At 36.0% G+C, this 26,250-nt stretch overlaps 1 protein-coding gene across 1 annotated transcript; it reads left to right on the top strand.

The window, feature by feature from the left end:
* Window positions 1-21,968: 21,968 nt before the first annotated feature.
* Window positions 21,969-22,892, top strand: LOC124226967 (olfactory receptor 2J3). The gene has a single exon (XM_046640812.1). The coding sequence runs from the start codon at window positions 21,969-21,971 to the stop codon at window positions 22,890-22,892; it is 924 nt and encodes a 307-aa protein (XP_046496768.1).
* Window positions 22,893-26,250: the final 3,358 nt, after the last annotated feature.

Below are 26,250 nucleotides of genomic sequence, written 5' to 3'. Positions count from 1 at the left end.
AAATTCCGTTATATTTATGTCTTTTGAGAAGCATTCTGTTCTTCTTCTCTCCAGTCTAGTTCACAGATCTATTCTTCTGAACTAAGCTTTTCAGCTTTGTTGATAGCATAAATATACGTAAATTGACGTGTAGGTGTTTGTGTGCCTATTTTTTGTATCTCTATTTGTATCTTAGGTTTCAGTTTAGGAATAATCTGTGAGTGCACGTAAACAAATCAGAAGATTAGGTTCTTTCTATAAGAATATTGAATTGAAGCTTAGTATTTTTCACCCTATATAAACATTTTGAGATGACTAATAAATTTGATATTGTTTATCATGTTTTTGCATCTATATGTGAGATTATTGAGATTGCAATTATTCTGTGTTCCATTGTCACATACAAGGAAATACCTTGAAAAGAAATCTAAGGCTGTTTGTTTAAAAAAAAGATGATTTGTTCCATGGAAATTTTCTTCAATAGTTACATTAGGAACCTTTCAAGTTACTTTTTACCCAGATGTCATTCTGGGATGAATGAGAAGAACTTGACAGTTAAGAAGTTATTTTTCTATAACAGGGCAAATATCTGGATGAAATATACAAGTGAAAAAAATTTTGTATCATATTTATCTTTAGTAACTTTTTGTTCTGATAAAATTTAAAATTTACAGAAAAGTTGCAAAAGTGATACAAAGAACTACCATTAACCCTTTAACTAGGTTCAGCAACAGTTGTTCCTAAATTATTATCCTTATTCTACTCTATCATCTATCATCTATCTATCTACCTACCTATCTGTCTGTCTATCTATCGTCTACCTATCATCTCTTTTCTGGACAATTTGAGAGTAAGTTGAAGACATATGCCTTTACTCCTAACTACTTCAGTGTATATGTCTCCCTCTCCTTGGCACCCTCATATCTTCTCTAGAAAGGGAGTAAGGGGAGGTTTCCAGGGGGCTTGACATTTTTTTCCAGAGAAAATTTAAAGGCTAAAGCTTTGACTCCCAGCTCCCAATATTTTTGGACTGGCAAACTCAAAGGGGCTGAGCTCCTGCAATCCCAGATTCTCCTCCCCCATCTCCTCAGCCCCAAATCAGGATTTTCTCTCTCTAACCCGTGTTTCCTTGTTCTTCACCTCATCATAATTTTATCATGAGGCAAATTGATATTTTTTAACATTGGACATGGACCCTGCCACCCTCCAGTGTTACACAGAAAAAATTCCACATGCCTTATCCTGCATCTCCCACCCTGAACACAGATCCCTCCCATGGCTATTTATTTCTGTCCCAGTTTCTGAAAGGCACTTATATCTATTATGTATAAGTAAATGTATTATAAAAAGAGATATATTCATAAAATTTATTCATATTCATTAAAGACAAATTCATAAGATATAAGACTACAAAGAGCATAATTTTCATCAATAGTAGTATTACTAAATAAAAATGGTATGTCCATACATTGAAATAATACGTAGTAATAAGTAAAGCTACAATGCCATCATGGAAGGAACAACAAGATATATTGAGGGAGTTGCTGTATCACATGGTAGTTCTATTTTAATTTTTTGAGGAGCCTTCATTCTGTTTTCCATAGTAGCTGTATCAATTCACATTTCTTCTGACAGTGCAAAGGGCTCCCTTTCTCTACATCCTCACCAACACTTATCTCTTGTCTTTTCGATAATAGCCATTTTACTGTTTAAGTTGATATCTCATTGTGGTTTTGATTTGCATTTCCCAGATGATTCGTGATGTTGAGCATATTTCCATGTACTCATTGGCCATTTGTATGTCTTTTTTGGAAAACTGTCTATTGAAGTCTTTTGCCCAATTTTTAATGGATTGTTTTTCTGCTACTGAGTTACATGAATTCCTCATATATTTCGTATATTAACCTGTTATTAGATAGATGGTTTACAACTTTTTTATATTATTTAGGCTTTCTTTCATTTTGCTCATTATTTTTTCTGTTCAGAAGGTTTTGTTTTGATGTAATCCCTCTTGTTGATTTGTGCTTTTGTTGCTTGTCCTTGTGGTATCATATGCAAAAAACTTTGCCAAGAACAATGTTAAGGAGGTTTTTCCCCATGTTTTCTTCTAGTGGTTGTATAGTTTCGAGTCTTATATCTAGGTCTTTAATTCATTTTGAGTTAATTTTTTAAAGTGGTATAAAATAGGGGTCCAATTCCATTCTTCTTCACGTGGTTATCCAGGTTTCCTAGCACCATTCACTGAGGAGACTATCCTTTCCTCATTGAGTATCCTTGACTCCTAGTCAAATTTCAGTTGACTGTGTATGCATGGGCTTATTTCTGGGTTCTCGATTCTCTTCCGTTGACCTATGTGTCTATTTTAATGTCAATATCATATTGTTTGGATTACTATAGATTTGTAATAAAGCTTAAAATTAGAAATTGTGATACCTCCAGCTGTGTTCTTTCTCAGGATTGCTTTGAGTATTCGTGGTTTCTTATGGCTCCATACAAATTTTAGGATTGCTTTTCTATTTCTGTGAAAAATTCAATTGGAATTATGATAAGATTTTATTGAGTCTATAGATGGATTTGAGTGGATGGACATTTTAACAGTATTAATTCTTTAAATCCATGAACATGGGATATTTTCCCATTTATTTTTGTCTTCTTCAATTTATTTTATTTACAGTGCACAGATTTTTCACCCTCTTGGTTAAATGTATTCCTATTTTATTTTTTAGGTGCTATTGTAAGTGAAATAATTTTCTTTATGTCTTTTTCAAATAGTTCATCATTGGTACATAGAAACGTGCCTGATTTATACATGTTGATTTTTTCTTGAAATTTTACTGAATTTGTTTATTAGTTTTAATAGATTTTTGGTGGAGCATTTATAGTTTTCTACAGATAAGGTCATAATATCTGCCAACAGAGAGAGTTTAATTTTTTCCTTTCTGATTTGGATGCCTCTTATTTCCTTTTTCTTGCCTGATTGCAAGAATCAAATATTTGAGTTCTAAAGTGGTTTTTTTGGATCCATGGTTGTCCAAGAGTGTGTTGTTTAGTTTCCACATGCTTGTAAGTTTTCCAGTTTTTTTTGTTATTTATATCTAGTTTTATACCATTGTGGTCACAAAAATGCTTGGTATGAATTCAATCTTCTTACATCTACTAAGGCTTGCATTGTGAATTATTGTATGATCAATCCTGGAGAATATTCCATGTGCACTTTAGAAGAATGTGTATTCTGCTGCTATTGGAAGGATGTGCTGTATGTTTGTAAGATCCATTTGGTCTAAGGTATAGTTCATTGTTTCCTTTTTGATTTTCTTTTTGGATGATTGATCCATTATTGAAAGCTGGGTATTAAAGTCCCCTACTCTTACTATCAGCCAACACTGGGGGTCTAGAACTTAAGATTTGGTCCTCTCACTGCAGTGGTCTAGGGTCATTTCCCTGTCAGGGAACCACACCACCCATCTATCACTTGTCATACTGTGGTGGCTGTGTGTTGCTGTGATACTGAAAGCTATGCCACTTCTATGTCAAATACCAGCAGGATTACCCATAGTGGACAGGTTTCAGTAGAGCTTCTAGACTAAGACACCCTAGGAAGGAGGACGAGACCATCTACTTCCAAAAAAAATTAGCTATGAAAACCCTATGAATAGTAGCAGAGCTTTGTCTAATATAGTGCCAGAAGGTGAGAGCATGAGCAAAAAGACCAAAGTATAGTTTTGCTGTGCTGTATACAGGGTCACTAGGAGTCCGAATTGACTCGATGGCACTAACAACAAACTCTTATTGTATTGTTGTCTCTTTATCAATTTGATCTGTTAGTATTTGTTTAACATATTTAAATGTTCCAATATTGAGTGCATACATATATTTAGAGTTGTTAAATCAGCTTTCTGCTCCTTTCTGCCTCTTATCTCTTTCTTCGACTTCATTAATGTGTAGATAGTTTCTTTAAATGGTGTTCCATAACACATGCAAGCTTTCTTCTCTCTTTTTCATTCTGTTTCTTTTTGCTCTTCTGACTGTATAGCTTTAAATGACATGTCTTCTAAGTCATTAATTTTTTAACTTGCTTGGTTGAGCCTGCTGTTGGAGCTCTCTACTGAATTCTTTACGGCAGTCTTTGTTCTCCTACTATAGGATTTCTGCTTATTTTTCTATGGTTTCTATTTCTTTGTTGAACTTTATTGTTTTCATTCAATGTTTTATTAATTTTATTCAGTTGTGTATGTGTTTGCTTGTAGTTCACTGAATTTCTTTAGAAGAATATTTGAATTCTTGTCAAACAGTTCATAGTGCTACATTTCTTCAGTGTATGCATTGGAATTTTATCAGTTCCCTTTGGTGGTGTCATATTCCCTTGATTATTCATGATATTTGTGGTCTTGAGATGATGTCTGCTCATTTAAGGATGTAGGCAGCTCTTCCAATCTTCATAGGTTTCCTTTGGCAGGCAAAGCCCTTCACCAATCAGCTTGTCCAGAGATTCTGGATGGGGAATCTGGTTGTGTCTGTTGGCTGGCTTGCTGTGGGAGTATTTGGGTCCCTGGTCCTGGGGTGGATCAAAAGCCTGGCAAAGGGGCCAGAACAGTGATGCAACAGTTAAGTTCACACGTTTCACTTCAGCGGCCCAGGGTTTGAGGTTCGGATCCCAGGTGTGGACTTATGCACTGCTTGTCAAGCCATGCTGTGGCAGGCATCCCACATATAATGTGGAGGAAGATGGGCACGGGTATTACCTCAGGGCCAGTCTTCCTCAGCAATAAGAGGAGGATTGGCAGCAGATGTTAGCTCAGGGTTTATTTTCCTCAAAAACCACAAAAGTCGGGGAGAACAGTCCTTTTGGCACTAGGCTCCTCCAGGACCCTGGGTTAACAGGTGCCACCTGTTGCCTGGGTGTGTGGGCTTTGATTGGAAGCCTGAGATACAGGATCTGCTCAGGGCCACAGAGCTGGCCAGTGCCAATAGCATGGGCTTACTTGAGACTACTGGGAGCTTGGAGACTCAGGAGCTGCCTAGGGCCATGAGTTCTTGCCAGTGCTGGGGTGAGCCAGGAGCCTGGGTTCATGGGAGCTACCTGTGAGCCTGATGCCATGAAAGTAAGTCAGTGCTGAGTTGGGCTGGGTGCCTGGGATTGGGGAGCTCGTTGGGAACCTGAGCCACTGGAGCTGCCAGGAATTGCAGAAGCCCACAGGACTGGAGTGAACAGGAGGCCTGGGTTCACAGGAGTCCTTTTGGAGCCCAGAGCTGAGGAAGCTGCCTGGAGCTGTGTGAGCCTCCTGGGTCCACTGAGCTGTCTGGGGCTGTTGGACTTGGCTAGCACACAGGTGGGCCAGAAGCCTGGGTTTGCAAGGGCCGTCTGAGAGCCTGGAGCTGTCACTCACTAGTTTTATTATCAAGTATCCCTGAATAACTCTTCCCAGAGAAAATTATTGCTATTGTGGTTCACCAAATGGTAATTTTTAAAGTTCAAACATTTCTTGTACAGGTATACCTCAGGTATAGTGTGGATTTGGTTCTCAACCAGTGCAATAAAGCAGATATCACAATAAAGTGAGTCACATGAATTTTTGGTTTCCCAGTGCTTATAAAAGTTATGTTTACACTGCAATGTAGTCTATGAAGTGTGTAATAGCATTATGTCTGAAAAAACAATGTACATATCTTAATTAAAAAATGTTATTGCTAAAAAATGTTAATCATCATCTGAGCCTTCCCCGAGTTGCAATACTTTTGCTGGCAGAGCGTCTTGACTTTATGTTGCTGGCTGCTGACTGTTCAGGATGGTGGTTGCTGAAGGCTGGGGTGGCTGTAGCAGTTTCTTAGAATAAGACAACAATGAAGTTTGCTACATGAATTGACTGTTCCTTTCATGAACATTGTCTCTGGAGCGTGCAATGCTATTTGAGAGCATTTTACCCACAGTAGAACTTCCTTCAAAATTGGAGTCAATCCTCTCAAATCTGACCTCTGCTTTATCAATGGTTTATGTAATATTTTAAATTCTTTGTTGTCATTTCAACAAACATTGTAGCATCTCACTAGGAATAGATTCCATCTCCATAAACCACTTTCTGTGGTCATCCATAATACGCAACTCCTCATCCCTTAGTTTTACCATAAGATTTTAGCAACTCAGTCACATCTTCAGGCTCCACTACTAATTCTAGTTCTCTTGCTATTTCCACCACGTCTCTTGTTACTTCCTCCACTAAAACCTTGAACCTCTCACAATCATTCATGAATACAGCAATCAACTTCTTCCAAGCTGTTAATGTTGTTATTTTGACCTCTTCCCATTAACCAAAAATGTTCTTCATGGCACCTAGAATGGTGAATACTTTCCAGAAGGTGTTTAATTTACTCTGTCCAGATTCATCAGAGGAATCACTGTCTATGGTGGCTATAGCCTTAACAAATATGTATCTTCATTTTTTTTTTGGTGAGGAAGATTGGCTCTGAGCTAACATCTGTGGCAATCTTCCTCTATTTCGTATGTGGGACACTGCCACAGCATGGCTTGATGAGTGATGTATAGCTCCAAGTCTGGGATCTGAACCTGCCAACCCCAGGCTGCTGAAGCAGAGCACATGAACTTAACCACTCTGCCACCAGGTGGCCCCTCAAATATATAACTTAAATAATAAGACTTTAAAGTCAAAATTACTCCTTGACCCATGAGCTGCAGAATGAATTTTGTGTTCAGGCATCAAAACAATATTAATCTCTTTACATCTCCATCAGAGGTCTTGGATAACTGAGTGCAGTATCAAAAAGCAGTAATATTTTGAAAGGAATCTTTTTTTCTGAGCAATAGGTCTCAACAGTAGGTTTAAGATATTCAGTAAACCACATTGTAAAGAGATGTGCTGTCTGTCATTCAGGCTTTGTTGTTCCATTTTTAGAGCATATGCAGAGTAGATTTAGCGTAATTCTTAAAGTCCCTAGGGTTTTTGTAATGGTAAGTGAGAATTGATTTCAATTTAAAGTCACCAGCTGCATTAGCCCCTAAAAGAGAGTCAGCCTGTTCTTTGAAGCTTTGAAGCCAGAAAGCCAGGCACTGACTTCTCTCTAGGTATGAAAGTCTCAGATGACATCATCTTCCGAGAGAAGGTTGTTCCGTCTATGATGAAAATCAGTTGTTTAGTGTAGTCACCTTCATTAATTATCTTAGCTAGGTCTTCTGCATAACTTGCTACTGCTTCTTCATCAGCACTTGCTGCTTCACCTTGCACTCTTATATTGTGGAGATGGCTTCTTTCCCTAAACCTCAGGAACCAACCTCTGCTAGCTTCAAGCTTTTCCTCTGCAGCTTCTTCACCTCTCTCAGCCCTCATAGAACTGAAGTTAGGGCCTTGCTCTGCAATAGGATTTGGCTTAAGAGAACATTGTGGCTGGTTTGATCTTCCATCAAGAGCAGTAAAACTTTCCCCATAAAAGCAGTAAGGCTCTTTTGCTTTCTTATCATTTGAGTGTTCACTGCAGTAACACTTTTAATTTCCTTCAAGAACTTTTTCTTTGCATGCACAACTTTGCTAATTGTTTAGCACCAGAGGACTAGCTTTTGGCCTATCTCTGCTTTTGAAGTGCCTTCCTCTCTAAGCTTAATCATTCTTAGCTTTTGATTTAAAGTGAGAGATGTGCAACTCTTCATTTCACTTGAACACTTAGAAGCAATTGTAGGGTTATTAATTGGCCTAATTTCAATATTGTTGTGTCTCGGGGAATAGGGAGGCCCAAGGAGAGGGAGCGAAATGGGGGAAGGGCTGGTTGGTGGAGCAGTCCCAACACACACAACATTTATCCATTAAGTTTGTCATCCCATATGGGTGTGGTGCATGGCTTCCCAAAGGAATTACAATAGTAACATCAAAGATCACTGCTCACAGATCACCATAGCAAATATAATAACAAAAACATTTGAAATATGGTGAGAATTACCAAAATATGATACATAGACCCTAAGTGAGCAAATGCTTCTTGAAAAATGGCACCAATAGAATTGATTGACACAGAGTTGCCATAAGCCTTCAATTTGTAAAAAAATGTCTGTCAAGCACAATAAAGTGAAGTACAATAAAATGGTGGAAAATTTGTTAGTTGGTTTGGTAAGTGAATAATGCCTCCTCCTTGTCTTCTTTCAAGATGTCCACACTTTTCAAGATGTCTGTGATTTCGTGTTGTCTTATATGGTGTATACGGATATAAATAAATTATGGATATTGAATTGGGAAGATTAATCTGGATTATCCAAGTTGGTCATTATAATCACAAGGATTCTTCTAAGAGAGAGGCAGGATGTCAGAGAGGAGACAAGATACTAAGCTGCTGACTTTAAAGATGGAGGAAAGGAATGTAGGTGGCATCTAGAAGATGGAAACGTATGAAAATAGATTCTCTTCTAATGCCTGCAGAAGAATACATTCCTGTGGACTCATCTTAATCTTATCTCCAGAACTCTAAGATAATTAATTTGTGTTATTTTAAGCCACTAAATATGTGGTAATATATCGAAGTAGCAATGGGAAACTAACATAGTTGGCATTCTATTGGAAGGAACAGCTTTCATTTTTAATATACATATAATATATATTTTATATATTATAATACATATTATACATTATATAATATTTGTAACTAAAATTTATCATCTGTCATTCTAATAAGGTGAACTTGACTAATCTCAGATTTTCCATTGAGATAGAAAGACTAATTTGCATATCTTAGGTCACATGACCACCCCCATAAACAGAGAATGGGGGCACTGTAATGAGCAGCTCACTAGAAATTCATCATGTAGACAAAACCAGGAGATGGCAATATTGTTGACGAATATTTAGTTAGTTAGGACATTGCATTCCTTTACTCTTTCAGGAAACAGAACATTTTTGTAGTGTGCTTGAGAATGGAACAACATTGAAGAGTGGTGACTGAGTATGGTTTGGGGAGCCATTTATGGCAGATTGAAATTTCAAATTCTTGAAATTTGAAGACTTTTCAAATTACCTTGGTCCTTCATGAGGTTTTACAATTGAAATTCACGCTGATTAGTTAGTGACAAGGATAATTCAAATTTCCCTGCTTACACTTATGATCTAACCAATAATGAAACAGGGATGTGTTGCTGAGGGGAAGAATCTTTGACTTTTTTTGAAGATGAGGCCTAGTTGGTCCTTGAAATATTACATTAAGAGACATTGACTATTAATGTGGGCTTGTGAATTCTGAACTGCCAAGATTCTTAAACAGTGATCCTTGAATTGTATATGTATGAAAGTACATGCATTGTCTCAGACTTTGGGGTTGCTGGGTAGGGCCTGAGAGGGACAGAGTCCCTGTAGTCAGTGTCCTTTAGCCAAGAGCAGATTTGCACATTTCCACCTTATGCATGCTATGACATGAAGACATTCGGGAAGCATTGTCTAGTGTCCCCCACTGCCACTCCACTGATGGTCTCTACCCGTTGCCAGGGGCTGATTTATTTCAAAGCAGAACACTCCTAGTGTTCTTTGCAGTCTGTTGTGGACTAGGATGGTCCTGGCAATCTGAGGCTGATCTGGTGCTATGGAGGATCAATTTACTACTATGAAGTTCAATTTTATACAAGACCTGGAGTAGCTGAGTGAGCCCATACCAGCGTTGCCAGGAGACATGAGACTAGCATCACATTAATAAGCCTTAACCTAAAAGATGGTGGCAAGTGCATCTATATTTGGACTTTTCTGTCTTTTTCTTTAAATGTGGAAGGATTCCCTACCATTTAGTTAATTAACACATTTATCGCCTCACATGTTTATCTTTTTTTGTGAGAACATTTAAGTTCCATTCTCAACATGTTTTAATTATACAATACAATGTTATTGACTATAGACATCATGTTATATATTAGATCCTCAGACCTTATTCATCTCATAGTTGAAAATTTGTACCCTTTTACCAACCTCTCCTCATTTTCTTCACTTTCCGGACACTGGCAACCACTCTTATAATCTCTGTTTCTATGAGTTTCATCTTTTTTTTCTTTTTTTAAGATTACCTATATAAGTAATACCATGCTGTATTTTCCTGTCTCTGTCTGACTTATTTCACTTAGCTTAATGCCCTCAAGATCCATCCACGCTGTCACAAACAGCAGGGTTTCCTTCTTTCTCATGGCTCGATAAAATTCCATTGTATACATATATCACATTTTTTGACTCATTCATCTGTTGGCGGACACTTAACTTGTTTCCATATCTTGACTAATGTGTATAATGCTGCGATCAACATAAGAGTGCAGAAATCTCCTTGATATCCTATTTTCATTTCCTTTGGATCTGTACCCAGAGGTTAGATTGATGGATCATATGGTAGTTCTATTTCTAATTCTTTGAGGAATTCCATAGTGTTTCCATAGTAGCTGCACCAATTTACATTCCAACTAACAGTACACAGGGTTCTCATTTTCTCCACATCCTTGCCAATACTTGTTATTTCTTGTTCTTTTTATAATAGACATTCTAACTTGTGTGAGGTGATGTGTCATTGTGGTTTTGATTTCCATTTTCCTGATGATTAGTGATGTTGAGCATCTTTTCATGTACCTGTTGGGCTTTTGTATGTCTTCTGTGCAGAAATGTCTATTCTGGTCCTTTGCACATTTTTTAATCAGATTGTTTATGTTTTTCCTATTGAGTTGTATGAGTTCTTTGTGAATTTTGGATATTAACTCCTTGTCAGATATATGGTTTGCAAAATTTCCTTCCATTCCATGTGCTCATTTTATTGATTGTTTCTTTTGCTTTGCGGAAGCTTTTTAGTTTGATGTAGTCTCATTGTTTATTTGTGCTTTTGTTGACTGTTGTTTTAGTATCACATCAAAAAAGTCATTGCCAAAACCAATGTTAAGGTGCTTACTCTCTATATCTCTTCTAGGAGTTTTATGGTTTCAGGTCTTAAATTTAAGTCTTTAATCCATTATGAGTAGAGTTTTGTGCATGGTATAATGCAGGGATCCAATTTCATTCTTCTGAAAGTGGCTGTCCAGTTCTGCCAACACCTTTTCATGAAGAGACTATCCTTTCTCCGTGTATATTCTGACTCCTTTGCTGTAAATTATTGACCATATATGTATTGGTTTATTTCTGGGTTCTCTATTCTGTTACATTGTTACATGTTCTCAATCTGTTACATTGATTTATGTCTCTGTTTTTATGCCAATACCATACTGTTTTGATTACTATATTTTTGTAATATGGTTTGAAAATTTCAAGTGTACATAATTATACATTAGTTTCTGTATAGACTACATTGTGTCCAGTACCAGTAGTCTAGTTTTTATCCAACACCATACACATATGCCCATTTACCCCTTTTGCCATCCCTCCATCCCTTTGTCTCTGGTAACCACTAATCTGTTCTTCTTATTCACGTGTTTGTTTATCTTCCATATATGAGTGAAATCATCCAGTGTTTGTCTTTCTACTTTGGGCTTATTTTGCTTGTCATAATACCCTCAAGTTCCGTACATGTTGTTGCAAATGACACGATTTTTTCTTCTTTTATGGTTGAGTAGTATTCCATTATATATATATATACTACATCTTCTTTATCCATTCACACATCGATGGGTACTTATGTTGCTTCTAGTCTTGGCTATTATGAATAATGCTGCGATGAAGTTAAGCTTGCATAAATTGAATTGTTGGCTTCATACTCTTTTGATAAATACCCATTAATGGGATAGCTGGGTCATATGGTATTTCTATTTTTAACTTTTTGATAAATGTCCATGCTGTTTTCCATTAAGGCTGTACCAGTTTGCAATCCCCCCAGCAATGTATGAGGTTTCTCTTTTCTCTACATCCTCTCCAGCATTTTTTATTTTTTGTCTTGTTGATTATAGCCACTCTGATGGGTGTAAGGTGATATCTCCTATAGTTCTGATTTGCATTTCCCTAAAAATTAGTGCTATTGAGCACTTTTTCATGTGCTTGTTGGCTATCTGTATATCTTCTTTGGAAAAATGTCTGTTCAGATCCTCTGCCCATTTTTTGATCAGAGTATTTTCATTGTTGACTTGCATGAGGTCTTTATATATTTTGGAAATTAACCTCTTAATGGATATATCATTTGCAAAAATTTTCTTCCAGTTGGTGGGTTTTCTTTTTGTTTTGTTGATGGTTTCCTTTGCTGTGAAGAAGCTTTAATTTCATTTATTCCCATTTGTTTATTTTTCTATCATTTCACTTGCCTAGTCAGACATGGGTTGAAAATAGGCTGCTAAGATTGATGTCAAAGAGCATACTGCATATATTTTCTTCTAGAAGTTTCATGGTTGCAGGTCTTACATTCAAGTCCTTAATCCATTTTGAATTAATTTTTGTGTATAGTGTAAGATAATGGTCTACTTTCATCCTTTTGCATGTGGCTGTCCAGTTTCCCCAAAACCATTTATTAAAGGGACTTTCCTTTCTCCATTGTATGTTCTTGGTTCCTGTGTTGAGGATTAGCTGTCCATGAACATGTGGTCTTATTTCTGGACTCTAAATTCTGTTTCATTGATTTCTGTGTCTGTTTTTGTGCCAGTACCATGCTTTTTTGATTGCTATAGCTTTGTAGTATATTTTGAAGTCAGGGATTGTGATTCCTCCAGCTTTGTTCTTTTTTCTCTGGATTCCTTTGGCTATTGGGGATCTTTTGTTGTTCCATGTAAATTTTAGGATTCTTTTTTCTGTTTCCATGAAGAATGTCATGGGAATTCTGATTGGGATTGAATTGAATCTGTAGTTTTCTTTAGGTAATATGGACATTTTGGAGCCAGCCCTGAAGGTCTAATGGTTAAAGTTTTGCTTGCTCTCCTTTGGCAGCCCAGGTTTGGTTTCCCAGTGCAGAACCACACCACTCACCTGTCAGTAGTCATGCTGTGGTGGCAAATCTGAAGAAGTTGAAGGACTTACAACTGTAATATACAACTATGTACTGGGACTTTGGGAAGGAAAAAAAAGTGAGAGGACAATTGGCAACAGATGTTAGTTCAGGGTGAAACTTTCTTAACAACAACAACAAAAGTATGGACATTTTAACTTTGTTTAACCTTCCAATCCATGAGCCTGAAATAACTTTCTATTTCTTTCTGTCTTCTTTGATTTCTTTCAATAATGTCTTAACGTTTTCAGTGTATAGGTCTTTCGCCTCCTTGGTTAAAATACTTTTAGGTATTTTATTCTTTTTGTTGTGATTGTAAGTTGAATCTGCAAATCAATCAATGTGATACACCACATTAACAAAATAAGAAATAAAAATCATATGATCATCTGAGTAGATGCAGAGAAGATTTGACAAGATCCAACCTCTGTTTATGATAAAAACTCTCAATAAAATAGGTATGGAAGGAAACTATCTCAACATAATAAAGGCCATGTATGACAAACCTGCAACCAATACATATTTAATAGTGAAAAACTGAAAGCCATTTCCTGAGAACAGGAACAAGACAAGGGTGCTCACTCTCGCCACTCTTATTCAACATAGCACTGGAAGATTTGGCCAAAGAAATTAGGCAAGAAAAAGAAATAAAAGGGATGCAAATTGGAGGGGAAGAAGCAAAATTCTCACTGTTTGCAGGTGACATGATTCTATACATAGAAAACCCTAAAGAATCCACCAGAAAACTATTAGAAATAATCAATACCTGCAGAAAATTTTCAAGGTACAAAATCAGCATACAAAAATCACTTGCATTCCTGTGCATTAATAATAAACTAGCAGAAAGAGAAGTCAAGAATAAAATCACATTTGCTATCACAACAGAAAGAAAAAATATCTAGGAATAAATTTAAACTAGGGGATGAAAGATCTATAGCATAAAAGGTTGATAAGAAAGCAGATACAGGAAAATGGGGGTTACAGTTGAGGTCATAACTTGATATAAATCTAGAAATATTTGCTTATTAAACACCATTTATATCAAAGCAGATACAGGAAAATAGGGGTTACAGTTGAGGTCATAACTTGATATAAATCTAGAAATATTTTCTTATTAAACACCATTTATATCTTCTCTGTAGCTTTTATATCATCCACACAAGTTTAAAGAATTCGCCTTGATAGCGGAGTCAAAGCAGAAAAATCTAGTGTTTACAGTAAAGGCAGTATTTTTTATAAGCGCAGGTCATGAAATCTCCAGAACTAGAGTCTCTTATGGATCAATCGGTATTTTAGAGTCCCTGGAAGTAAGCATGAGGGACAACCAACACAGGAATACTACACTTCTTGTAAAGGACAAGGATCTCATCACATGCTCCATTAAAGGACTTTATCTGTCAGTCCCAGAACTGCCTTTATCATACTAAATCTGGCAATATATGTAGTGCATGGATTAAAAAATGGCTCTAAAAATAGACTCCTATCCCTTCTTAAACTTCATCTACATAGAAACCTTCACATCCTTGTTTCTCAACGTATTGATGAGGGTATTGACACTAAGAGTGACAATTATGTAGAAGAGAGTAAGGAATTCACCCTGCTCTTGGTGAAATAAAGTTTGTTTGCTGGAGGTATATCTATATCTATATCTATATCTATAATCTGCTGTATTGCTTTCTATCTACCCATCTGTCTATTATATATGATCTTTCTGTCTGTCTATCTACACTATCTATCTTGTGGTAACATAGGAGAGACACACTATAGGGAAATATAAATGTGGAAAGTTTTCTTTCCTTCTGGCAGTTGATTTAATGAATGTCAAGTCACCACTTGCAATGTACTTATAGTCAATGATGGATAGAGTCAGGGACACAAGCATGATAAGTATTGTGAAGACAAAAACCTTAGGGGCCATAGTATACGCACAGTGGAGCAGTATGTGCATCTAGAGTACCAATATGAGAGTGTTGCCAATTATGCGGGTACAGATGCCAGTTAGTACAGAGATTTGCAAAGTGCAGCATGTTTGTGATATGCCTTGACAGACAAAAGGATACATTTCACCATGCTCAGTGTGAGGAAAAAACAGTGCTGGATGGCAAATCTAGACAGGTTGTGGTCTTATCTGTGCCCCAGATAAGATTATACAACATTGGAGGGATGAAACCTGTGGTGAAACGCACATGTAGTAATGAAGGGGTAACTTTCTGAAACAACACTGGTATGAGGAGTTGAAAATCTAGAGGTGAAATCAAGAAAATATTCATGTTTCCCAGGAACGTGAACAGGTAAAATGTGAGGAAAATTGTATGGAGAATTAGCTGTAGACCTGGGATAATAAGATAAACCTACCAGGATATAGCTCTCTAAAGATCTCATATTGTTCTTTTTCATTCCCTGTAGCCTTGCTTTACCTCATGGCAGGAAGATGAGTGGCTCCAAAATGGAATGACCCTGTGGAGGAAGAAGTTCACATTTGACTACAAGTTTTATCAAAGAGACATTAAACAATTATGGGATCTGAGATGCACATCATCTTTTTGAGAGTTGATATTCTGAGGGTTGACTATCAATAATTTCTAAAATTTTCTGTCTTCTTTTCATTTTGCCAGGTGTACAAAATGCATCTTCAAAGAGTGAATATGTACAAGGGGAAGATAAGTCAATATTCTCCTTCTTTTCTATTTGTAATTGGGGGAGATTCAAATTTTTCATTTTTCCATTCGTATGTAACCCAAAGATGTCTCCCTACAGGCCATTGGCATTCTGGTTTTTATCTCTGGATCAGGGAAAACCAAGATCACTTTAATGATCAATTTAAATAAAGAATTAATTTTTTAAACTTGACTTTATTGGGTCTGGTCCAAATGTGAACTCAATAAGCTTATAATTGACCAGGCAACACCTTAGAAGGCCGATGATGGGATTATTTTGGTATACCTTTCTAATTACATCTATTCTGTTTAACATTATATGTAACATTTATTCTGAGAAGATGAGACAGAGCAGCTTCTTCCAGCAACTCAGTTATTCTAAGCCCTATTGTACCCCAACCTCAATGGTTTCATTATATATGTTTCATCACTGGGTATGTGTTCTCACCCAAAGAGTGTGTAGGTTTACAGACATCTTATGAATATGTAAGAAATGGGAAAAGAAGGAAACCATATCCATCAATAAAAATTAACCGATACCTAAAACTCAACTCCAACTGAAGTTTCATCTATAATGTTTTAATAGTTTATAACCTGTTCTAATTCACATTCTTCTCAAATAAAACATTCATTTACCAGAAGCCTCCAGAAATGAATTCACGCCATTTATCCCTTATGATCCTTCATACATAACTTGTGCTTTATGGTCTATGATAATGTTATAAATAGAACGGTTTGCATTGGTTTGGTATCTTTGAGGGTGAGCATGGACTCTGAAAATTACCAAAAGTCAGAGTCCATATTTTTTTTTATAAAGCCCTTTGAAAGTCATATACATCCAGTTTGTTTCATCTCTCCTGTGCGTTGGGGGAAAAGAAAAAAGCTGAGAGCTGTTGCTTTAGAAATACTTTGGTGTAATTAAATCATTTTATGCCATTCATGTTTCCCTAACAACAAGTTCATAATATTGCATATAAAAACTTTAACATTTGCTAGCACCCAATAATTGGCAGAGGATAAAAATTCTTTTGCAAATCTAGTGACCACAGCATGAAGAATATTAGAGCTTGGCTATAACCCAGATTGTCATGTATTTTCCAAATTTTGATAACTAAGTGAATTCTGCTAGAACCATATCATTGGTTAAATTCTTCTTCAATGAAATAAAGAAGTTTAAACTCTGAATATATAACTCTTTAATAATATCAATGTTTAAATGTTTATTATTTAATAATATTTAATATATATTAAAGTGAACTGGAATGATACATGTCATGCATATGATAGTGGCTGTCTCTGGGTTTGAAGTTAGGTCAAAGAATGGTAGTTAAAAGAGATGTGAACTTTATCTTTGATAGTTTATGTGCTAAAATTGCTGAAAATAAATATGAAGAAACTAATAGTTGATGATTCTGAGTTGTGGGAACATTGGTGTTTTATTTTTTACTTTTTTCCTTTTTCTCCTCAAAGCCCCCCAGTACATAGTTGTATATTTTTAAGTGTTGGTCCTTCTAGTTGTGGCATATGCGATGCTGCCTCAGCATGGCTTGTTGAGCGATGCCACGTCTGCTCCCAGGATCCAAACCTGCGAAACCCTGGGCTGCCCAAGCCAAGGACGCAAACTTAATCACTTGGCCACAGGGCCAGCACCTGGTGTTTTATTCTTAATGTCTTTTAATATCTGAAATAAAGAATAATGAAGATCAAAAGTAAAATTGTTTTTAAAAATATCAGTTCAAATTAAAATTCATTCTAATGGTAATAGCAGCTAACGTATTGAATATTTATGTGATAAGCACAATGGAAAATGTTTATATATAATTTTCTTATTGAGTCCTCACAATAATCAAAACTACTGAAACATAAAGACTATTTTCTGGTACGTCTCTTAAAGACAAAGGAAAATACCTGATCGCTCTCTAAAAATTACAATTTTTATAATGGAATCTTATTATGATATGATATAATTTCCATACCAAGATTTTCTTTGCTACAGATGGGATATAATGGCTAGAAACAATGTAACAATTTAAAAGTGTTCATTAATTTATAAACTCATGACATTTTTTTCTGTCTTACAAGTCAATTATTGGGTATAGACTAGCAATCACAGCTAATTTCATTTGCTTATGCATTCTGGCAAAATTCTTGAGAAGATGCCACAAAAAATTATTGATGAAGAAGTTTTGGAAATATTAAAGAGTTTTGTTAAGTTTTCTGAGTTTTGCTGGTTACCTTATAAGAGGTAGTTTGAATGGTCTTCAGAGATTATTTTCAATACTTTTGCAGGGCTAAACTTGGCCTTGAATTTCAGAGATATCAGGCAGATGCAACTCAAATTAATAGCAAAATAACAGTTTAATCTTTATGTATTTCATTTTAAAAATGTTTCTTGCTTCCCTTCGTCCCCAAATTAGACTACCTCTGACAAGTTGTCCCTCAAATTTGGCCCTTAGCATGACGAGGAATAGGGGAAGAAATTTCAGGTAATTCAGGACAACCCATTCTCTTCCCTATAAATACAGTTTAACCTGTTTTTACCAGTGACAGTTGGTTTACAGATTCATTTTTATCCTAATACAACAGTGTGGTATCATGTTAAAGGTATTCTTCAGAAATTGTTCTAATTAGGACAACTCCTGAAGGGCAATAATTGCCACATTGGGATTTACCCTCCCAATGGTCCCAGTCAAGGAAAGCAAGTTGCAGTGTTCTTTTGTTTCCATAAAGTCTACATTTGCTTTAAGAAAAGGAATCCACACCTGATACACCTAATGCTCTAACGAATTCCTGCTTCCAGCTAAACCCAAATCCTTTTGGTAGACGCAGGACTCTCTATTCTGCAGTAATTATGATCATAAAAATTTTCAGACTCTGTTTCTAATATAATGTAGTAGATTAGAATATATGATATAGACAGCCATTTACGTTGGTGACTTCAAGGAAATGAAAACCAGAGATCCGATCTGTCTACACATAATGAGAGTATACATCGGGAAGACAAATACTACAGGAAATCTGAACAGACTCAGGAAGGACCAAAGGGAAAAGGGTTGTCTGAGTTCTATTTAAGCAGTAGGTAAGAGTATAAAAAGTACTAATGTAAGAAAAAAACAAGTTGGCCAGCGATATGAGGATAAGGAAAAGAGATGTATGTCCACCACTTTTTCCTCCATAATGCATTATATCACAAAGAGAGTGGAAGTATTTCCTTCTATAGTCCACAAAAACAACCTTGGAGAAAGTTTTTATTTCCATGTATCCTATTAAGAAAATGATATCATAAAGTTCCTAGCTCTTCTCTACTTACATCCTTTATCTTTTTTGTCCCTTAACTCATTGCCTTTCTAACTTCAATGAGAATTCTGAAAGATAAGTCATGCAACAGAGGAAGATATCTCACAGCTGCAACTTTAATTTTGTTAATGCACTAAGTTATTCAGGCAGATGTATAAGGAAGAAGAAAATTATATCTGCATCAGAAGAAGAACATTTGGATTCATATTTCTCATGAGGTATTGTCTCTTATTTTAGGAAAATAAAAAAGAAATCTTGGGTTTTCTGCATCATCCCTCAAATGTTTGTGAGCTCTAAGTAAAGTAATCTTTATGATTTACTGTTTGACTGTTGCTAATTTTTTTTTTGAGTAAGATTAGCCCTCAGCTAACATTTGCTGCCAATCTTCCTCTTTTTGCGGAGGAAGACTGGCCCTGAGCTAACATCCATACCCATCTTCCTCTACTTTATATGTGGGACACCTGCCACAGCATGACTTGACAAGCAGTGTGTAGGTCCACACCCTGGATCCGAACCGGAGAACCCCGGGCTGCCAAAGCAGAACCTGCAAACTTAACCACTGCACCACCGGGCTGGCCCCTGACCATTGCTAATTTTTGATTCACCCGTAGTGAACTTCTTCACAATCCAGTGGGCTGCAGCCACACCTTCTTTGATGTGGTCTGAACTTCAGGCATTGGGAGAAAAATCTCCCTTCAAGTTTGTCCTTTCTTGGATACAGTCCCTCAGTCAATATATACTGTAGATTTCTCTTTACATCTTTATAGTTACTTCCTTTCATAGTTTAATAATTCTCTATACTAAACTTCTGTTTAATTACAAAAGTTTCCTTTTTAAGCAATGTACTGTCTGATTACACTGGATGGTTTCTGAGCTCTAGACAGTAGTCTACATTAGTGTAACAACTAGTTACTGATTAAGAGTTAAAAGGCCTGAATCACTCTTCCAGCCTTGGGACCAAAGGAACTGTTTCTAACTTTCCTGCTGAAACTCAACCAATTATCTTCTAACATCTTTTTCAAGAGCAGCGCTTAAAGAACGTGAGCAATTAAGAGACCCCAAAAGAGGTAACTAAAGGTGACTCTACTGTGATTTCTTTCTTTTTTTGTCATAGATTATTAGGAAGTGTGAGAGAAAGAACTGGCTGTAGAATGAGGGAGGCAGAAGTGATTTGGCAAAGTTGAACTGAGGCAAAGCATTCACAGAGAGGAGGAGGGACATTTAAATGGTGGGTTACTGTGCTTTGTCACAATAATTATATTGCGAAAGGCAGTATAAAGCTTTCCTATGAAAGATCATAAATCTACAAGAGAAAATGAATCACCTAGAAATTAAACTATTTGTGAAATGTATTTAATTTTCTTAACAAAAAAGAAATGTAAGATTAGGCACAATATATTACATGATAACCAGACATTTAATGGTTTTAATAAATATTCAGAATTCTTGTTTAAGTTGGAGTTTAAAAATATGTGTAGAAATTATAAATTTTGTGCAGAATTTAAATACTGTCTCAATTATTGTCCTAGAGAAAAAGAAGTAAGGTAGAAATATTCTTCAGGCTCTGTGGTTCAAATGAAATTGTATCATTTACGGTGACATGGATGAACCTGGAGGGCATTATGCTAAGTGAAATAAGTCAGACAGAGAAAGACAAATACCACATAATTTCGCACATATGTGGAATATAGACAAACAAACACTTAGAGAAGGAGAATAGATTGATGGTTATCAGAGGGAAGGGGGTAGGGGTAGGGAAGAGGGGTAAAAGGTCACATGTGTATGCTGACAGATGGAAACTAGACTTTTGGTAGTGAAAATGACGCAGTCTAAACAGAAGCCAAAATATGATGATGTACCTCTGAAATTACACAGTTATAAACAAATGTTACCTCAATAAAATAATTACAAAAACTAAAAGAAACCACCAAAATTTATTTTACATTTACATGTTTAACATTTTATTCTGGTAAGATTTAAAATCTACATAAAAGTTGCAAAAGTGGTACAAAGAACCACCATTAACCCTTTAACCAGATTCAGGTATAGTTTACACTGTGGCTGGAAAGATTTAATCTATCATCTTTCTGTCTGTCTCCTTTTCTCTCTCTCTCTATTTATGTGTCTATCTATCTATTAATCTACCTTTCATCTATGTGGCATCTGTTTTTCTGGACCATTTGAGAGTAAGTTGGAGACATGTCCCTTTACCCCTAAACACTTCATTGTTTATTTCCTAAAACTTTATTTTACATAACCACTGTATGGTTCAAATCAGAAAATTCAATATGGATACAATATTATTATCTAATCCATAGTCTTTATTCATATTTCTCCAATTGTCTCAGTAGTGTTGTTATTAGCTATTTTTTCGCCTGTCCAGGATCACACATTTAGATGTCATGTCTCTTTGATCTCCTTTCATATGCACCAGTTCCTTAGCCTTTGTTTATCTTCCTTGAATTTGATGTTTTGAGAATACACGCCAGCTACTTTGTCCAATTTGTCTCAATTTGAGTTTGTCTTATGTGTCTTCATTATTAGAATCAGGCTGTGCATTTTAGACAGGAGTATCACTGAGGTGACATTATGTCCTGTTCAGAGCATAATATCAGTGAGCATATGTTGTTGGTTTGTCTCAACATTGGTGATGTTAACATTGATTACTAAGCTACAATGAGGCCCAGGAGGTTTTTGTTTTGTCAAGGTTACTATTTTTCATTTCATAGTTAACAAATAATTTGTGGGGAGATAGTTCAGACTATGTAAGTATCCTGTTTCTGATCATATTTTCATTCACTAGTTTTTAGCATCCCTTTATGTGTTTCTAACTCCACAAATGCGTCTGTATTTTTAAATTAGGATCCTATCAAGAGAAATAACATTCTCTTCTCCACAATTTCTTTACTATTTTTTTATATGTCAGTATGAGCTTGTAGAGTCTTATTTCTTTCAATTCATTAGTATCATCATTTTTCTTAATGCCCAGATTGTCCAAGAATCGAATAGTGTAGGCCCTTCAAACTGGTTTCTGTTTCTTTTTCATGTGTCCTTATGATTCTTGAGGGATTTCCCTACTTTTTTCGAGTGTATGTGATTCTTTCCTCAGGTAACAAGAAATGAACGATGATGGGAAAAATCAATGCAAGTTCTGAAGGCTACTTTGTTCTGCTGGGTTTTTCTAATTGGCCTCATCTGGAAGTAGTTCTCTTTGTGGTTATCTTGATATTTTACTTGATGACATTGATAGGCAACCTGTTCATCATTATCTTGTCACACCTGGACTCCCATCTCCACACTCCCATGTACTTCTTCCTCTCAAACCTCTCTTTTCTGGATCTCTGCTATACCACCAGCTCCATCCCTCAGTTGCTGGTCAACCTCTGGGGCCCAGAGAAAACCATCTCTTATGCTGGTTGCATGATTCAACTTTACTTTGTCCTTGCACTGGGAACCACAGAGTGTGTGCTACTGGTGGTAATGTCTTATGACCGTTATGCAGCTGTATGTAGACCTTTGCATTATACTGTCCTCATGCACCCTCGTTTCTGCCATCTGCTGGCTGTGGCTTCTTGGGTAAGTGGGTTTACCAACTCAGCCCTTCATTTTTCTTTTACCTTCTTTGTACCCCTGTGTGGACATCACCAAGTGGACCACTTCTCATGTGAAGTTCCAGCACTGCTGCGACTGTCATGTGTTGATACCCATGCTAATGAGCTGACCCTCATGGTCACAAGTTCTATTTTTGTTCTCATACCTCTCATCCTCATTCTTAGCTCCTATGGTGCCATTTCCCAAGCTGTGCTGAGGATGCAGTCAACAACTGGACTTCAGAAAGTCTTTGGGACCTGTGGAGCCCATCTTATGGTTGTAGCCCTCTTTTTCATTCCAGTCATGTGCATATATCTCCAGCCACCATCGGGAGATTCTCAAGATCAAGGCAAGTTCATTGCCCTCTTTTATACTGTTGTCACGCCTAGCCTCAACCCTCTGATCTACACCCTCAGAAACAAAGATGTAAGAGGGGCAGTAAAAAGACTAATGGGGTGAAAGTGAGCCCACATACTTGTGGCGTTAACAGTATAATAGAGCATCTCTTCACCAATTGTTCATCCAACTATCCATTCATAAACCACCCTTTCATTCACTCTCTCTATCAACACTTATTGAGCATGTACTCTCAAAAGGTAACAGAGTTCTTGGAAACAGATATGAAGTAAACACAGTCTGCTTCAATACCAACCACTCTCTATTGGAGAGAACAGCTGTGTAAAATTTAGATCAAACATGAATATTACATTTCTTCTCCAGTGGAATAAAGCTAATAAAACAAAGGTACTCTTTTCTTAGTTGAAAAATCATGGAATTTGTTGTAAATATTGATAAAAGACCAGGTGTAATTCTTATGGAAAGATATTCTTAATTTTTAAAAACATAGAATATGCATTTTAATTTCTTGCTTATAAGTCACAATTCATCATAAAGTTTGTCTTCTATCTTTTAGTCATAGACATAGTGAAGTATCTTGAATCTCTTTTCCAACACTGTTGCTCTTTTTTGAATTTTAGATAATATTGAGAGACTTTTGTCTGTATTCTTTAACATGCAATTTTGAATAGTAAGAAAGTAACTTTTAGGGGCCGGCCCTGTGGCCGGGTGGTTAAGTTCGCACGCTCTGCTCCAGTGGCCCGGGTTTCCCCAGTTCAAATTCTGGGCACGGACATGGCACCACTCATTGGGCCATGCTGGGGTGGCGTCCCACATGCCACAGCTAGAGGGACACATAACTAAAAATACACAAATATGTACTAGGGAGCTTTGGGGAGAAAAAGGAAAAAAAATAAAATTTTTTTTAAAAAAAGAAAGTAACTTTTATAAATTGTAGCAAGAAGGACTCTGAAGTATTGCAGCAGAAGTCAGCATCTCATATTTCTTTTTTTCCAAAGCAATGAGAAGTGTATTATAAGTGGAAATAACTTGTGAAGCTGTGATATAGAGATTGTAAACTGATTGACATTATAAACTAGATATAGTTAGGTAAAGTAAGTACTTGGAGCACCTGCATAAGCTAAGGAGCAAAAAGGATATCTGAGACAGACAGAGTACTGGGTTCTGAAAGTGACTCTTGATAAATCCAAAGGGTGTTTAAAAGAATTACTTGAAAATATATCGGGATAACTTTATAATAAAAACTGTATGGACAATGTTATTTGTTTCTTTTTAAGCTTGATTTAATTTGAATATTTGCAGTTAGTAAGTATATTATGAAGATCAACTTATATATTTTCCAAATAAAGAAATGTATTTTTTATGAAAGTAATAGTTTTGTTACCTATATTATTGCCAACTATCTCAACCAGAAATAAGTGTACTATGTATACAACACTTTAAACTAGCAGGCATATTCAGCTAGAGTGGAAAAATGGATAAAGGGCAATTCAATATAACATAAAATCTTGGCAACACTTGAGATTTGTATGGTAACCAAAATGTCAGTTGTAGTTTTTGAGGCTTTAAAGGTTAGATATGATTGATTCATGCCATATTTCCTAAATTAGTAAAATGAAAAACACATCTCAAAATTCCCCTTAATATCAAGTGTGACTTGCAATTACATCGATTCTGCTGACTTTGTCTTCTCCTTTCTGTGTCTTCCCTTATCTTCAAGTAGGCATAAACAATAATATGGGGTGTATTCACTTCTCCTTAACTTACTGTCCAAGAAATGAAGAACCAAGAATCTTGTTTATGAAGGAAACTTTAGTAAACTATTGGCAGCACATATGGTGAACCATCGCAGAGCAAAAAACCATAAAATCTTAAAACACATAGCTTAGTTCTTTGGACCATCTTGCACTATGGAAATCTTATGGTTTGGGACACCTCATTTAGTATCCTAGTCTCTCGTTATGTAATTCTTTAAAAAAGTTTTTAAATTTACCTTTGTCTTTTCTTCTTGAAAAACATATAAATACCCTTTTACATGTGTAGATGATTTTTTTGGAGTGATATAATTATGGCATATGTGATCATTCCAAGCCACATTGGCTTGATTATCTATTTATTTTATAATCTAAAACAAAGATCATTTACTAAAAATTCCTTTGATGATTAACACAGCTATTTTTGTTTTTATACTTTTCAAACCACTTATGTGAACCTTATGCAATTTGATCACAGGCAGGATGACAGGTATAAGTTTTTTTCTCACTTTGTAAATAAGAATATTGCAGTGAAGATACATGACTTTCTTAAGCTTAAACAAGGTGTTTGCAACTACAAATGTGCCAGCAGAGGAACAACTCATCAAGCATCATGAAAAGCTATGGTAACACTGTACCACAAAAAGAAAATGACAGTTTTCTAAAAATCAAACTTGAATTCATGGAAGATTGCAATCTAAATATTAGAGAATTCAAGATAGACACCATGAAGAAAATAAATGAGCTAAAGAAAACTCAGAAAGACAGTTCAGTGAGCTCAGGAATAAAATTAATGAACAGAAGGAGTACTTTTCCAAAGATTGAAACTCTAAAAAAGAACCCAAGAGAAACTCTGGTCCTAAAGAACTCAATAAATTAGATGAAGAATAAAGTAGAAAGCATTGAAATAGAGAAGATCACATGGAAAAGAGAGTTAGTGTGGTCAAAGATAGAAATGTAGAAATGATTCAGGAGGAAGAGGAGAGAGAACTAAGATTTAAAAAAATGAAGACATTCTGTAAGAAATATCTGACTGAATTAGGAAAAGCAACATAAGGATAATGGGACTCCCAGAAGGAGAAGAGAAGGAGAAGGGAGCAGAGAGTTTATTTAAAGAAATAATAGCTGAGAATTTTGCAAACCTGGGGAAGAAACTGGATATACAAGTACATGAAGATAATGGAACACCTAATTATCTCAACACAAAAAGACTTCAGCCAAGACACATTATATTAAAACTGTCAAAAATCAACGACAAACAAAGAATATTAAGGGAGGCCAGTGAAATAAAAACAATAGCCTACTAAACAATTCCCATTAGGCTGTCAACAGATTTCTCAGCAGAAACTCTACAAGAAGGGAGAGAGTGGAATGGTATATTCAAAATATTGAAAGATAAAAACTGTCATTTAAGAATTTTCTATCCAGAAAAGTATCTTTCAAATATGAAGGAGAAGTAAAAGCTTTCCTAGACAAACAAAAGCTGAGGGAATTCATTGGCACTAGCCTTGCCTTACAAGAAATCTGTAAAAGAGCTCTCATACATGAAATGAAGAGGCAAAGGTATACAAAGCTTTAAGCAACATGATACATAGACACACAGGATCAGCAAATTGCAACTCTATATCAGTATAGGTTAGTAAACAATTATATGGTTAAAGTGAAATAAACCATGAAAAATAACTGTAATTACTTCAATTTGCTAA

Source organism: Equus quagga, chromosome 15 (genome assembly GCF_021613505.1).
Source record: "Equus quagga isolate Etosha38 chromosome 15, UCLA_HA_Equagga_1.0, whole genome shotgun sequence".
NCBI classification, from domain to species: Eukaryota; Metazoa; Chordata; class Mammalia; order Perissodactyla; family Equidae; genus Equus; species Equus quagga.
This window is presented reverse-complemented; position numbering and strand designations above follow the sequence as displayed.